Source organism: Physeter macrocephalus, chromosome 14 (genome assembly GCF_002837175.3).
Source record: "Physeter macrocephalus isolate SW-GA chromosome 14, ASM283717v5, whole genome shotgun sequence".
In the NCBI taxonomy this organism is placed as follows: domain Eukaryota; kingdom Metazoa; phylum Chordata; class Mammalia; order Artiodactyla; family Physeteridae; genus Physeter; species Physeter macrocephalus.
In genome coordinates, this window is record NC_041227.1 from 49,824,208 (window position 1) to 49,840,042 (window position 15,835).

Genomic DNA, 15,835 nt, shown 5'->3' on the forward strand with positions numbered 1-15,835 from the left:
GAAGCCGCCCCTGACCCTCTCAGGAGCCCGTCTCGCTGGATGATCCGAGACCCGAGGCCGCGGGCCAGGAGCACCCATGTCGTCGTCTGGCCCGGGTCACACAGACCTGCGTGTCCTCTTGTCTGCTGGCCCTGGTCACCTGGGCTGCAGTGACCGAAACGTCACAGGGGTCCAGAGAAGGAACACAGATTTGCTTCTGCCTCGGGGTTGGTAGGGGCCCAGGGCCCAACAGGGGCTCCTAAGTAGGGCCAGAATGATGGGGTAGGCTCCTTCCCGCCACCTCCTTACCAGGCTTCAGCTCCTAGTTCCCAGCTCCTAGGAGTGGGTCAGCATTGAGGGAGGACAGAAACCTGGTACCCCCCCACCCATCAGGCCATGGATCACTGTCAGAGAAGCATTGCCCGTGGGACACTATCTGGGTAGCTGAAACAGGCTCCTTGGTGCTAAGCTCTCACCTTTCCAGTCAGCCCCAGTGCTGCTGCCTGCAGAGACTTCCCTGCTTCTTTTGGCCCTCTCTGTTCAGAAATGGAGTGGCCTCGAACCCAGGTTCCTTGGGCTTCCATTTAAGTGCTAATTTTCCCTAATTCACCTCATCTCACCTTGATTCCTCACTGGACACACAGATGTCTTCCTTTTTGTGGGTTTGGGTCCTTGATATTCCCCTAAAATTCACCCCCCTGGCCTCTGACCTTCCAAACCTGCCCATCCCTCAAAGTGTAGCTAGAATTCCCATCCTTCAAAGTGTAACTAGCGTTCCACTCCCTTCCCAAGCTCCATAACCCCCTGGCTGTCTCAGTATTCTCAGGAGACGAATTCTCAACAAAGGAAATCTATTAAATGCTTAAGTAAATTACACAGTCTATATGCATTGGTCAGACTTTTCAAATAATTACATTTGCAAATGAGAAAAAAAATCCTCTGTCAGACCATGTATCCCCATGTATGATTTAGAAAATGTGGTTGCTTCATCCCAGAGGACTCCCCTGGTCACTCGGGTTCCATGACTGTATCCCTAACTGGATTGTTAGCTCCCCAGGGCAGAGACTATGCCTGAATAAATATGTAAGAATTCCTAGGCTTTTGAAGTTGCGGTGGAAAAAAATCCAGAATTCTGGAGAAAATGGAAGTAGAACAAATATTTTTTGCACTCTTCACGAAGACAAAATCACTCTTTTTAGCGTGTCAGAAAAATGTACTATCATAACTTCGCCTGTGCTCCAGATTAGCACAAGTCGATGTGATAGACTATAGTAGAAAGAATAATGGGATGGACAGAAAATTGGCCTTTTAGTTTGGTTTGTCATGTTTTTTTTTAGATGTTGGGGGTAGGAGTTTATTTATTTATTTTTGCTGTGTTGGGTCTTCGTTTCTGTGCAAGGGCTCTCTCTAGCCGTGGCAAGCGGGGGCCACTCTTCATCGCGGTGCACGGGCCCCTCACCATCGCGGCCTCTCTTGTTGCGGAGCACAGGCTCCAGACGCGCAGGCTCAGTAGTTGCGGCTCACGGGCCTAGTTGCTCCGCAGCATGTGGGATCCTCCCAGACCAGGGCTCGAACCCGTGTCCCCTGCATTAGCAGGCAGACTCTCAACCACTGCACCACCAGGGAAGCCCAGTTTGTCATGTTTTAACAGGGTGAACTTGGACTTAACTTCTCTGGATATGCAGTTTCCCCATGCTGGATTTGGATTTAAGGATAAAAAATATACCTGCCCCATCTACTTTACAAGATGATCATGGTAGAGATCAAATTGAAATGGAATTAAGGGTTTGGTTTTTTTCTTTTAAGATTTTTTTGTTGTTGCTCAGGAAATAATCCTCAATAATCTTTTTAAATGAAAATTACTTTTAAATGATATTTTTTGTTATTAACAAGTTTCAAGGTGCTGACTGAACATTAAAAAAAAAATCAGACAATGCTCAATTCTTGCCAGTTTGTAAAGAGGAGGGAAAGGGATCAGAAAGAACAGTGTCACCAAATGTGACCCTGGGCAAGTAACCTAACATGACCTGTAGGGTAAGTCAGACTTCAGATAGAATTCTGGCCCTCCCAAATACACAGGCCATCATCCCAAACGCTCTGACCATCAGTCTCCTCATTAGTAAAATATGATTAATAATAGTAATAACATTTACTGAATGCTTTCTGTGGGCTCTGTACTATTTCAAGCATGTTGCATTATTAAGTCATTTAATCCCCTCAACAACCCATGAGAGAGGGACTATTAATATCTCCATTTTGTGGGTGAGGAAACTGAAGCACAGAGAAGTTAAGTCATTTGCCTAGGGCTGCCCAGCTAGTAAGTGGTGGAGCCCAAGACGAATCCCAAGCACTCCGACTCCAGAGCCTGTGCTCGTGTCTGTGCTGGATGGCTCCTTCCCTGTGGGGTTATTTTGAGGATTAAATGAAATAAGGCAGGGAGTTCCCTGGCAGTCCAGTGGTTGGGACTCGGCGCTGTCACTGCCGTGGCCTGGGTTGGAGAACTAAGATCCCGCAAGCCGAGCAGCTGGCCAAAAAAAAAAAAAAGAAAGAAAAGAGAAGAAATAAAGTACATAAAGCACTCAGTGTGGCCTGGCACATAGCTGTCAGAATTACTGCATTATCTTAAGGTATAAGAGTGGTAATGTCTATAGGTCTATAGACCAGTTCCTGGCGTGAAGGAGTGCTCTAGAAGTTGTTTCCCTTCCCCACTGACTTTATGGGAAAACAGAGAACAGGTTCCAAAGTGCAAGCACACACAGAATATGCTCATTTATGCATGTCATTTTTGTATGCTTTGGATAAGAGGTTGGTGCAGGGGATACCTCAGAACCTACTGAATCCACCTTTGCTGCATTGCTCTACTCTCATTTTTTTGTCTTTCTTTTTTTTTTTTTTTTTTTTTTTTTTTTTTTTTGTGGTATGCGGGCCTCCCTCTGCTGCGGCCTTTCCCGTTGGGGAGGACAGGCTCCGGACGCGCAGGCTCAGCAGCCATGGCTCACGGGCCCAGCCGCTCCGCGGCATGTGGGATCCTCCCAGACTGGGGCGCGAACCCAGTTCCCCTGCATCGGCAGGCGGACGCGCAACCACTGCGCCACTAGGGAAACCCCGATTTTTTGTCTTTCTTATGCTTCTTTTTTATTGCCTTTATGGTCTTCTAAGGAAAAATTTAAGTTTCCCTGGATTGGGAAAAGCTTGAGCCGAATGTCACAGAAAGTGGAATTGGCTTGTAATGTTGTCTGAAGGCTCACACTTTGGGGGACACATGAAAAGCCCAGGGACCATTAGGATGTCCTCCTCAGGTGGAATCTTCCTGGGTCTCCACCCTGGGTTGGGCACCCCCTACACACATCTGCCTGCACACATGCTCCCATGATCTGAAATCCACACACTGTTCATACAGTTACTTCACAGCCATGCCCACCTCCCCACCTCAGACATCCCCATTGCCCATGGACCTTCTCCACACAACACACAATGCATACCCTCTCAACATCTGCACCTGCTGCCGAACACACACCCACACACAGACTTTACACGCATGCATTTGCATGCTCCTTATAGATCCCCCTGTAACCCCCAGATCTTCAGGGGACACATACACATAGCTGTAGACTCTCCATCCACAACATCCCTCATATCATCAGGCTATGTTTAGAATGGTTTTTGATTTTGCTTTCTGCATTTTGCCCTTCTGTTTCCCTATCATCCTAACGGCCGACTTAACGTAAATGTAGTAGGATGAGGCTTGTGAAACAGCACAATTTTGAACATGCCAGCAGGGTCTGATGTGTTTTATTTATCTTCAGAACAGACCTCACCTACCTTGCCTTTTCCTGGGAAAAGCTCCATGTTCTTCCATTCGTGGGAAAACGCTGGTTGCAGTTACGGGCAGGGCCAGTGACTTTGTGGGGTGGGTGACAGCAGCAGCCTTAGTTAGAGCAGCTTGCTCAGCTGATCAGTCTGTGGAATGTGGGCCCCCTAATCGGGAGGAGGCCAAGGGGAGGAGGGCATTGCCTTAAGATCAGCCCCCACCTCAGGAGAAGCCAGAGCAGACGGCCTCGCGCTGAATTCACTGAGTCCAGCATCCTCTCCAGTGTGAGCCCATCAGTGCTGGCGTGGGTTAGCTCTCACACTCCCCTTTTGCTTATCCCCAACCTCCCACCAACATCCCAGGGCCTGGTTCTTTTCCTTTTGGGAACATGCTCACGCCAGGACAATAAGGTGTGGCGGGAAGGGCACAGGCTCGGGGAGGCAAGGACCGGCTTGGGTTTCCGTGAAGGTGGGTACCAGCAGGAGTGTGACACGCCATGGGGGCACCACTCTCTGCAGAAGCCAAGGGGAGGCACCATCCTTACGTTCAGGCCTGACCTCTAGCATCTCCACTTGAGCCTCAGGTGCCAGGTGGACAGCCGCGTGGTTGAGGGCATGGACCAAATGCTGTGACCGCCTGGGCCAGCTCTGTGGGACAGAAGCTTCAATAACTCCTATTAATGGGCTACTGCCACAGAGGCCAGGGAAAATGACAAATTCAAGGTGATAGTAGAGAGTATTACTTCAAGTTTCCAATTGTACAACAGCCTTAGTTTCAGAGCCGGCTGAAGGAACAAGTCACCTTTGACACCGGGAGGCTAGAAGCAGGAGGGAGTTCCAGAAGATGCTGGGAGGGCATCCCAATCAAGGGTGGGCAACTTATACATTTTCAGTCTATCCCCAAGAAACGTAGAAATTAGTACACAGGGGACTTCCCTGGTGGCTCAGTGGTTAAGAACCCGCCTGCCAACGCAGGGGACACGGGTTCGAGCCCTGGTCTGGGAAGATCCCACATGCCGCGGAGCAACTAAGCCCGCGCACCGCAACTACTGAACCTGGCATGCTCTAGGGCCCACGTGCCGCAACTACTGAAGCCTGTGTGCTAGAGCCCGTGCTCCACTACAAGAGAAGCCACCGCAATAAGAAGACCGCGCACCGCAATGAAGAGTAGCCCCCGCTAGCCACAACTAGAGAAAGCACATGCGCAGCAACGAAGACCCAACGTAGCCAAAAATCAAATTAAATTTAAAAAAAAGAGAAATTAGTACACGGGGTGAGAGGCGACGGGAGGAACGAATAGGTGGAGCACAGAGGATTTCTAGGGCAGTGAAACTACTCCATATGATGCTACAGAGATGGACACATATTGTACATTTGTCCAAACCCATAGAAGGTACAACACCAAGTGGGACCCTAATGTCAACTCTGGACTCGGGGTCACTATGACGTGTCAATGTAGGTTCGTCAGTTGTAACAAAGGTACCGTCTGATGGGGTGTTGATATTGGGGGAGGCTGTGTGGGGAGGCGGTATGTAGGAAATCTCTGCCTTCCTCTCAATTTTGCTGTGAATCTAAAACTGCTCTTTAAAAAACTTAAAGTCAATAAAAATCAGTACACTCCACTAGATAAAAGGAAGAAAAAGAGATTACACTGGTTGGAGGCAACGAGAAAGCACGAGGCATTAAAGAGAGATTGGAACTTTATTGAGACTTTCTCCCTGATGAACTCAGAATGGAAAGAGCACTGGAAAGGTTCTGCTTCTGAGAGAAACAGCAACTGTTCAGGCACAAATGTTCATAGATACTCCTCCTGCGGGAATCTCTGGATTCCAAATCCCCCCCAAGTTCCCCACTATCCCCCACCCCCACCCAAAGAGTCAGAATTCTGCTCGAAATCCACCTCCACAGAGCGGGGCACAAAACAGCACTTAAAGCCCCAGCTGGTTGACAAGTCTGCAGGAAGTTAGAAAGAAGGGAAGTCAAGGGGTGAACAGAGGAACAGAAGGAGTAAGAAAAGTTAGCTGGATGGAGAAAAGAAAAGGGGGGAAAGATCGCTGATGATGTCACCCCCCCCCCCCGAGAAAATATAAATATTGTATGAATGTGTTCGTCTCATTTCAGCTGCTTCCCCCAAAGCAGTGGTGACCTCAGCAGCTATGACAATGCCCAGTTCTCCACTTTTTCTTCCCCTTCTTCACTGGGAAAAACAGATATGCCAAGAGTAGCCGAGGGCAGGACGGGGCATTAAGGAGCAAAGTGGGAGGGCAGCCCCTTGACAGTGCAAAGGATGCAAGATGAAGCCAGGGCTGTTTTTTAATGAGAAGGAAGCAGCTCCCCAGGTGCTGGTCACCAGGCTCCTTGGATGCCCCTGGCAGACTTTGCTTCTCTGGTTGGCTCTGTCCTTAGAAACAACGTCCTGGTGGCGGTGGGGCCTCTGGTCTTGTTGTGGGAGGTCCCGGGTCCTCCAAAAAGCCAAAAGAGGCAGCCTCTGATGCAGCACTCGCTGGAGTGCTAATCATACTGAGAAACAGGAATTCCAGGATTGCAGTTCTCCATGTGGGCCTAATCTGATCACCAATTTGCCAATTTGCCTCCACTGCCTAATCCTCAGGGCGCCTCTCCCTCTGCTTCGTCTTCACTGTCCTTCCGGTCCAGGTGACCCCCTGGTGATGGTGGGTCCTCCTGGTGAAGTCCCCCGAGACAGGTCACTCCCAGGAGGGCCCAGCTCAGTTGTCACTGGGCAGAAGGAGGCCCTCAGGGCAGCCAGGCCAGGCCGGGGTCTCCTGGACTTAGACTCTTCACCCACCCACTTCCCATCAAGAGGCTTGTCCCCTCCAGGCTCTTCCTTCCATCCCCCATCCCCATTGCCCTCGCCAGGAAGGCATGACTCATAGCTAGCTCCTCCTCTGTGCCCTCAGGCATCTGTTATCTCTCTAATCTCTCTTGGACAATGTAATACACACACATTCACACTCACTGGTATTTGAAGGCCAGGCTCCCCTACCATGTGCACTCGGTGGGTATCGGCATCAAGTTCAGGTGGGAAACTGAAGGTCAGGCCTAGGTTGCCACCAGCACCAAGTGGCTGGTGCTGGTTCTGACTCCTGGGAAATTGCTCCGAGTTTCAAGTGTCAGCGCATCAGGGAATGGAGAAGAAGGGAAAGGAAAAGCCATGTGATGAAAACCAGGAAGGAACGAATCTTCTGCCAAGTGTCTCCACGGAGAAGCTGTGGCAACAGCAAGAAGCTCTCCACTGTCCCCTGTGAAACCCAAAGCCTTTGGGGTCTGAGTTTTCCAAGACATGCAATAGACAAAGACACACTGCAAACCAATTAACCCTCTGAGCCCTGCCGGGACTTTCACTGAAGTCACTTCCAACAAGTAAATTACCTGAATGCATGGAACAGTCACCCTCCTCTTGGGGCCAAGGAAGGGACTGAGCTTCCTGGCTGGCTTAGAAAACAATGCCAGAGAAATGGCCTGGGGGAGGCAGATCCTTCTAGCCGGGAACTCTTGTTCTCTCTTAGCATTCTGGTATCCTGAATCATTCCACACCCCTTGGGGGAACAGGGGAGAGGCCTGGGGGTAGGCTCAACACCCAGGTTGATTCAGACCCTGAGAGACTGTCTCCTGTTGAAGCAACCCAAGCTCAGGGGGCAGCCGAGGGCTGGGGACAAACAGAAGACTGTGTGTGGAAGGCAGCCACGTGGACAGAGCAGACAGCCCTACGGAACTCAAATCTCCTCTAGTTTCCCAGCTTATCAGGGAAAAAGGAATTTCAGCTGCTTTTAGCTCGTGTGATGCTCGTTAATCCAGTTTACACTAGAATTTAGCTGCTCCCTATCCCTCCAAGAGGGGATCCAGGAAAAGCAGGTGTGGCCTGACGTGCCTCAGTCAGGTCCCTAACTGAAGCAACAAGACAAGCATGCCACAATTCACAGTTTCCACTCTCCCCCCTCGACCCACCCCTTACCCCACCAACTGGCCTCAATTAACTCCCGAATCTCCAATGCGTAACAGTTCCTGCCAGTGTGGCTCAAAGGGTTAATAAACCAGGACTTCTCAGACAGTTAGGACACAAGCTCATTCACCAACAGGAGCCTGAGAATGGCGACACAGCAACCTAGGGTTTCCTATAGCGATTCTTTGGGGTTTCGCCACACCCTGTTTTGTCACAGTTGAGAGCACCTGGATTCTTCCCCAGCCCAAGGCTTCCCAGGAGGCTGGGGAGCTCCTGGGTGATGGCCCGCTCAATCTTATCCAGAAAGCAACCTCCCATGTAGGAACACTGCTGGGACAGGAGCTTGAAACTGGAGATAGGGTTGATGCCAAAGAAGTCCTTATAGGCCTCGCGGTTGGGAAGGTCAAATTTGCTGACGTTGGTCTTTGCCAGGATGGTCTTGAAGATGTAGAATTTATCAGGGTCTTCCACAATGTCCTTAAAGACCAGTTCCCCATCACTGAAGAAGGTCATTTTGTCCTTGTACGTCTGCAGGTAGCGGTCGACCAGGAGGGCGTGAATGCGGACCCGGATGGCATGCTGGCGGATGAAGGCAATCTTGTTCTCCAGCCTGTTCTCAATCACCTGATTCAGGTCTTCCAGGAGGGAGATCTCTTCCCTGAGAAACAGTTCCCAGTGGGTGTCGGGCTTGTAGTCATATGGCCAGAAGGAGCTGACGTACACCCTTGGGGGCTCCGTGACGTTGATGAGTGGGGCCAGGCTCCAGAAGAGGGCCCCATAGACCCTCATGAGCATCTGCATGGCCAGGCTGTCGGCTTTGTTCAGGATGATCCTTATCTGGGACTCGCGCCCCTTCAGCTGGCGGAAGAGCATCTCCAGCTCCAGACCCACGTCCAGCTTGGTTGGGTCAAAGACAACAAAGATGAGGTCTGCTCTATCGATGAACCACTGGCACACGTCGTTGAACGGGTAACCTTGGGGAGAGGGAGCGAGAAGTCAGGCTGAGCAGGCCCCACCCCAAAGCCCCTCGCCCCTCTTTCCAGAACCAGAACACTCCGTGGCTCGAAGGGAGTAACGGCATCAGGGAGTTTCTGGGTTTCTAAAGACTTTTAAAGAATTAATTACATATCTCCTGTCCCTTGTCAACCCTCAATCAAGAATGGCCTGGGCGGGGGGACTTCCCTGGTGGCACAGTGGTTAAGAATCTGCCTGTCAATGCAGAGGACACGGGTTTGAGCCCTGGTCTAGGAAGATCTCACATGCCACGGAGCAACAAAGCCTGTGCACCACAACTACTGAGCCTGTACAGGCTCTAGAGCCCGTGAGCCACAACTACTGAGCCCGCATGCCACAACTACTGAAGCCCATGCGCCTAGAGCCTGTGCTCTGCAACAAAAAGAAGCCACCGCAATGAGAAGCCAGTGCACCATGAGGAAGAGTAGCCCCCGCTCACTGCAATTGGAGAAAGCCTGCTGGGAGCAACGAAGACCCAACGCAGCCAAAAATAAATAAATAAATAAATTTATTTATTTTTATAAAAAAAAGGATGGCCTGGGAAATTCCCTGGCAGTCCAGTGGTTAGTACTCCGTGCTTTCACTGCTGAGGCTGAGGGTTCAATCCCTGGATGGGGAAATAAGATCCCACAAGCCGCGTGGCACAGCCGGAAAAAAAAAAAGAACGGCCTGATCCTTGTTTTAATCCACAATGGAATCCAAGGCTCCAGGAAACCAAAACACTTTTTCCAAATGGAGATTTTCCCACTGTCTGCAAAGATCTGGGCAGTGGCAAAGATGTTGAAGGAAAAAAGTCAGGGAATTAGAAGGAATGAAAGAGAAGGTACCTTACTTAGGGGAAAGAAACATGGACCTGCCATCAAGACCTGGACTAGAACTTGGGCTCTGCCACTGGCCAGCTGAATATTAAATGCTTCTAAGCCTTAGCATTTTAGCTGCAAAATGACAAGAAGAACAATAACACCTAAGATGATATAAAGATTACGATGTTGCTATAAATTTAGGAAAGCACCAAACTAAAACTGCCAGCCTGTCATACAGCCAGCTCGATACATTCTAATTCCTTTAATTTATTTCCAAAATGAGAGGACTAGGAATACCTGTCTTGAAATGTTTCTACAATGATCAATCAGTAATGCATAAAATTATCCTATGCATTGTAGGAGCGCAATAAAGATTAATTTATTATTATAATTATTAGTGATAATATTATTACTAGCTATGAAACAGGGTTCTGGTTATAACCAAAATGAGAGTTATAACCATAAACTGAGATCCACCATCTGGTCATATACTCCTACAAATGCCCCGTTATGACTCATCTCTGCAGACGGCCCTGCATCGTAGTGACACTAAGTGGCACTCCCCTGCCACCTGAAGGCAAGCAGAGCTTTGGAAAGTCTGAGACAGGCTTCTATTGAAGCAGGCCTGGTAAAGCAGATACTGGGACTAGGAAGAGTTGAAGGTCAGGTTTAACCCAGATCCAAGTTAGCCAGAGGTCAAGTACATGTGGACTGGGATCCAATGAGTCCAGGCTCTTGATCACCCAGACACCATGGGCCTCCCAAAGATAGCTCAGCCCCAGCACAGACCTCAAGGAGCTCCTGACAGAGAAGACTAGACTTCCCCTTGGGAAAATGCTGATGGCCTCCAAACCTGATCAGTCCTTGGAAAGGGAAAAGGATGAGGTACCCCACACCTAAGAGGCACCACAGTGACAACAAGAAGGGGCTGGAAGCAAAGAATGCATCCCCTGGTCTTGGACAACACTAGCCTCTTCCACGTCTGCCTACCATCCACTGTCTAAAATATTAACAGCTTTCTAAGACAGCACTCATGCTGTTCAGAAATGATTGTTAAATTACCTCTTTCTTGTTGCTTGCGGTTCTCGATGATGCCTGGTGTATCCACAAATGTGACCCGCTCCAGAAGTTTGTGGGGAACCTCAATGCCAATCAGCTTCTCCAGGAAATTCTGGCCAAACTTCTCAAGGGGCGAGAATGACCGGGCACTGTCAGCAGCCATGACGATACCCTCAATGGTCTTCAGCTTGGGCCCGTGCATGAGGACCGTGAACTCGGAGGTGGTGGGCTCAGCGCCTGCACACACAGGCATGGGGTTAGAGGGAACAACAGTCATCTCTAGGGAAGCGATCCACCACCAAGGACATGGACAAGCAAGATGTTTCACAGAGGGCTTGCCACAGGCGTTGGATACTATGTTTGCTAACCTAGTGGCTTCTTTTTTTTTAATTGTGATAAAATATACATAACATAAAATGTACCATTTTAACCATTTTTAAGTATACAGTTCAGTGGGATTAAGAACATTCACATTGTTGTGCAACCATCACCACCATCCATCTCCAGAATATTTTCATCTTGCCAAACTGAAACTCTGTCCCCATCAAACACTAACTCCCATTCCCCCACCCCCCGCCCCTAGAATCTCTCCTGCACTTTCTGTCTCTATGAAGTTGACTACTCTGGGACCTCATATAAGTGAACTCATACAATATTTGTCCTTTTGTGTCTAGTTTATTTCACTTAGCATAATGTCTTCAAGGCTTATCCATGCTGTGGCATGTATTAGAAATTCATTCCTTTTCAAGGCTGAATAATATTCTACTGCATGGATGGAACACATGTTTTTTATCCATCATCCATTGATGGACGTTTGGGTTGTTTTTAGCTCTTGGCCATTGTGAATAATGCTCTGTGAACATGGGCGTAACTGCTGGTTTCTTGCATGTAATCTTCATTATTATATTGAAGACATGTATGAATATTTTAATTTTTCTTTTTTCTTTTTTTAATCTGTCATATTTTATTTTTTTAATTGAAGTATAATTGACTTACAATATTATGTTAGATTCAGGTGTGTGACAGAGTGATTCAATAGTTTCATACATTACAAAATGATCTCCACAATAAGTCTAGCTACCATCAGTCACCACACAAATTTATTACACTGTTGTTGCCTATATTCCCTGTGCTGTACATTACATCCCCTGAATGTTTTCATTCTTCAAAATGCTTTTTACATATGACATTAAAATACCAACAATCACACAAGAAAGTCTCACTGTTACCTGTATAGAGCTGGTAGCGAGTGTTTTCCAGCCCAAGGAGATAGTTTATCATGGTGGATTTGCCAACACTCCACGGTCCCAGGAACAGCACCATTGGCTTGGATGTGATTTCCCCATCTGTGGGCAGCAGGGATGAGACATGGAGGTGAACTCACAAAGCTCCTTACTGCAGAGGGACAGGGTTCTTCACTCTGCATCCCAGACAGTCCATCTTGAGTTGTGGGATTCTACCCTGGACCAGAGAGCGTGTCACCATCAGGGGCACATCTCATGCTATGTTAGTGCAATGACCCAGTTAGAGGACATGGGAAGACAGCATTTGGGCCATGCACAGATCCACAGCACACCGGCCCCAGAGTGGGAGGGATCAATTGAAGTCAACTCCTCCTGGTTCAGATCTGGGGGCAAACGGTTCATAAAAGGAGCAGGAGAGAGCAGCCATGCGGGGAGAGGCTGAAATGCTGCTATCTGGATTGGTAACCAAACAAAGGACACAGAAGAGGCTTATACACCCTTGGATGGTCTGGACTCGAGCGCTGCCTGTCCCCTGCCTGCCTCCCCTTAACTGCACCTCCCGACACCCCTCCTTAGGCTCAGCCCAAGCCAGGCTCCAGGGCCAGTCTCAAATATTAGTCTCCAAAGTCCACGGCACATTTGCCAGTGTCCGAGACCAAGCTCTGACTCCGCAATTCTCGGGTTCTTGTCCCATGTTGGGGAGAACACCCTGCCTGGGCTTCCCCATTTGGGGTCCCTGAGCAGGAAAAGCAGAATTCTCCAGGGCTCGGGGAAGGGGTAGTGAGAGGCTTCTTCCTGCTGACTTACAGCCCCTCCTTGAGCCCTTAGACCAAGATGGTGTTTTGTGAGGGGAGAGCACATATTTATTACCTGAAATTGGTACCAGGCCATGCCCCTTCCTCCCTGCTGGTTAAGACACTCAGTGAGTCCTTCGCACTGCTGGGTGTCAACCCCCGGCTCGGGGACAGGAAAGGACTGGCAGGCTGGGGGTTGGGGGTGGCAGGAGTCCCCAGTTACAGCCACAGAGATCCTACAAGAAGCCTTTTTCCCCAGGCCTAGGCCACGCCAAGGGAAACTGGGCCTTCCAGCTCTCCCGCGAGACCACCCCAGCGGGCTTTCCCAGCTGCTGTTCCCGATATCTGCAGCAGGGGGCGGCACTGGCACACGCAGGAGGCTGCAAGTGAGGGACCCAGTAGGGAGGTCACACAGGAGGCTGCTCAGGGGCACAGAGGAGCCCTGGCACTGGCGAGAGATGAGGGGAGAGGAGGGAGCCTGGAAAGTGAGATCAGGACACTGGGATGCTCTCCCCACAGAGAAACCATCCCCCTGGGCCACCTGCCGAAGAAGATTACAAGGGAATTGTGAAAAAGGAAGAAGGAGAAAGTTACCACTACTAATTCCAGCTGTGTGGTCTGAGTAGCCCAGCATCTCCCAGGGCCTCTGGTCCACCTTCTGTAAAGCAGGAATAATGTAGGCCCTACAACACCCCATCTGCTGTAGAGCCATTGGGAACATCACGGAGATGATACAGAAACAGCCAACTAACATAGGAAGAGTCGTGCAAACCACTAGCCATTAAATGGCAATTAGATGCCATTGTTAACAGGCTTCCAAGACAAGCGACACTTAAAAATGGCCTTGCCGTGGGGCAGCAAGAACACTATCCTGTTGTTGTGGGTACACAGAGGACAACCTAAGGCAATTGAGAAACAATTATCAAAATATTGAATTCCAGCATTTCTTTAAAAAATGTATCCTATAAATATACTTGCATGAAATACATAACACTTATAGCAGTGTTTGTAACGCTTTAAAAACAGAACATGGCAAACACCCCGTGGTCCATCAGCAGGGTATGTTATTTAGGGTGGGGGGTTCACAAGGACCAGAAAGAGCAGCTGTGTGGTGCGATCCCATCTTTGTAAAACAAACGAAAAGACACCCTTGGATATGCTCATGTAAGCAGAGCAATATCTGGAAGTATTCATGAGAAACTGTAGCAGCAGCTGCCTCTGGGAGTGGATTAGAGAGGCTGGAAATCAAGAAAGAGATTTTTATTTTTCAATCTATACTATTTTGCACAGAACTTTTTTGGCAACAAGTATATCTTATTTTTATGATTTTGAAAATCAATTTTTGAAAGAATCCAGACCCAAGGGAAGTTGAGTTGAGAAGCCATTAGGAGGAGGGAAGGATTCTAGGCCAATCAGGGGACTGAAGACGTGACCTGTATGTGAATGGGGAGCCCTTCGTGGCTCTTGAGCACAGGAGGGATGGAAGTTGGCATCTCCATCCTTGGAAACCAAAACTGCCTGCATGAATGCTCACAGATGAAACACTTGCTCTCCCATAAAGCCCTGTGAAAATTAAGGGGCACACCTGCTGGGAAAGGATGGTTCGTGCCACTGAGGTCTCTGCCCCTCCCTGAGAACTCAGGAGAACTCCCCTTGAGGGCTCAGGGAAGTGTGGACAGTCAGAGGTATAGGCCCGACCTCCGACCTCCGGACACTAGAGGTACCTGTGATCTCGTGCTGCCGAAGCTCATTGTATTTGTAAGACTGCTCCAAGGGCTTGATGGATGAGTGGTAGATCTTTCGAAGCCGCTGCAGCACCACTGGGGGCAGAGAAGGGCAAGGGTCAGGCAGGGGCTTCACCAGGCGGCTTCACTGCTGTGGATCCGTCTCACTCCCCAGGGCGGCTCTGGCCCCGCCTGGTGGGGAGCAGGGGCCGTGCAGTACATCAGTGTTCCTGGGGGGAGCTGGTGCACATCCCAACCCTCAGAAATCTTTAAACAGACAGGCATCCCCCCAACCCCTGAAAGCCTCCAGAACTTTTTTTTTAACCTAACCCTCTTCTCCTTCCCCTCAACAGTGTGTCCAGAAGCACCGCCTCAGCCTGCAGCTACCTGAAGGCCCTTCCTATGGCAGATGGGAACCCCATCTCCTTCTCTCTGCCCCCGCAAACTGTACTCATGCTTGCCTTAGGTTTAGAGGGCAAGGAGGCATGGCTGCCCCAGCCCTGCACCCTTCGCCGCATCCTCGGTGCCCCTGGGAGGATTCAGACATCCCAAGTATCTTCTTGAGAAGAGTGTGGCTCCAGGGAGAAGGGGCTCGTGGGGTGAGGCACAGGGAGGGAAGAACATGGGGCCACCGAGGGTCAGTCTTTCCAGACCCTGCCCGTCTCCAGCTGTGTGCCAAAGCAAAAGCCCTGCCCTGCTCTGAGCTTTCACCAGCTCATCGATTAAGAGGAGACAGTAAGCCCTGCTGAAAGCCTTGGGTTATTACAAGAATGAAATGAAATACTGGACACCAAAGGGCTTTATTAACTGAAAAAATCAAAGCCAAAGTGCTGAACAACCCTCCCTGGCCATGACTTGGAGGCTGCACCGTCCCCAGGCAGCAGCACGGGGATCTGCCTTCCACCCTTTCGCTGGTCCCTCTGCTTGGATCGCCTTTCCTCCTCCCCGCCAACCCAGAGCCCCCTAGCCTTGGATGCTGTTCACGGAGGCTTCTCCATGAAGCACCCCATCTCCAGGGTGCTCCTCCTCCCTGGGGTGCCTGCTGGCCTCAGAGCTGCAGTCATGCCCTGCCAGGCGCTGCGTGGCCGCTGGCCACGGGGCTCTCCCAGCCCAGCCCAGGTCCCCACCAACACACCACACAGCCCACCCCCGCCCCACCCCTACCACCCCATCCCCCCCACCTCCCAGTTCCTGCCCCTGGTTACCAGAGAAATCATCAGTTGGCTTGTCCTCATTCAGCATCAGAGTTTTCTCAATGTGGGAGCGGTCCCTCAGCGGGGCTTCCTCACTCACATCTTCCGCCTCTTCTGGGGAGAGAAGCAGAGAGCAGGGTTAGGGCAGAACTAAGAGCCAGTGGCTCTAGGTTCCCTCCAGTCGGGCAAGGGCAGGGTTGTGAGCAAGTGCTGACCAAACCTTGCCAGGTTCAACTGCAAGGAGCCCTGTTTCT

At 50.0% G+C, this 15,835-nt stretch overlaps 1 protein-coding gene across 1 annotated transcript in view; it reads right to left on the minus strand.

The window, feature by feature from the left end:
• Positions 1-5,471: 5,471 nt before the first annotated feature.
• SRL (sarcalumenin) overlaps positions 5,472-15,835 on the minus strand; it is a 36,033-nt gene continuing 25,669 nt past the window's right edge. Inside the window, exons 4-8 of the mRNA XM_024123702.3 lie at positions 15,594-15,695; positions 14,389-14,484; positions 11,856-11,972; positions 10,630-10,863; positions 5,472-8,724 (exon numbers count right to left, since the gene is read on the minus strand). Coding sequence (XP_023979470.2) covers positions 7,913-8,724; positions 10,630-10,863; positions 11,856-11,972; positions 14,389-14,484; positions 15,594-15,695 — 1,361 coding nt within the window. The 3' untranslated portion in view covers positions 5,472-7,912. The remainder of the gene's footprint in view (positions 8,725-10,629; positions 10,864-11,855; positions 11,973-14,388; positions 14,485-15,593; positions 15,696-15,835) is intronic.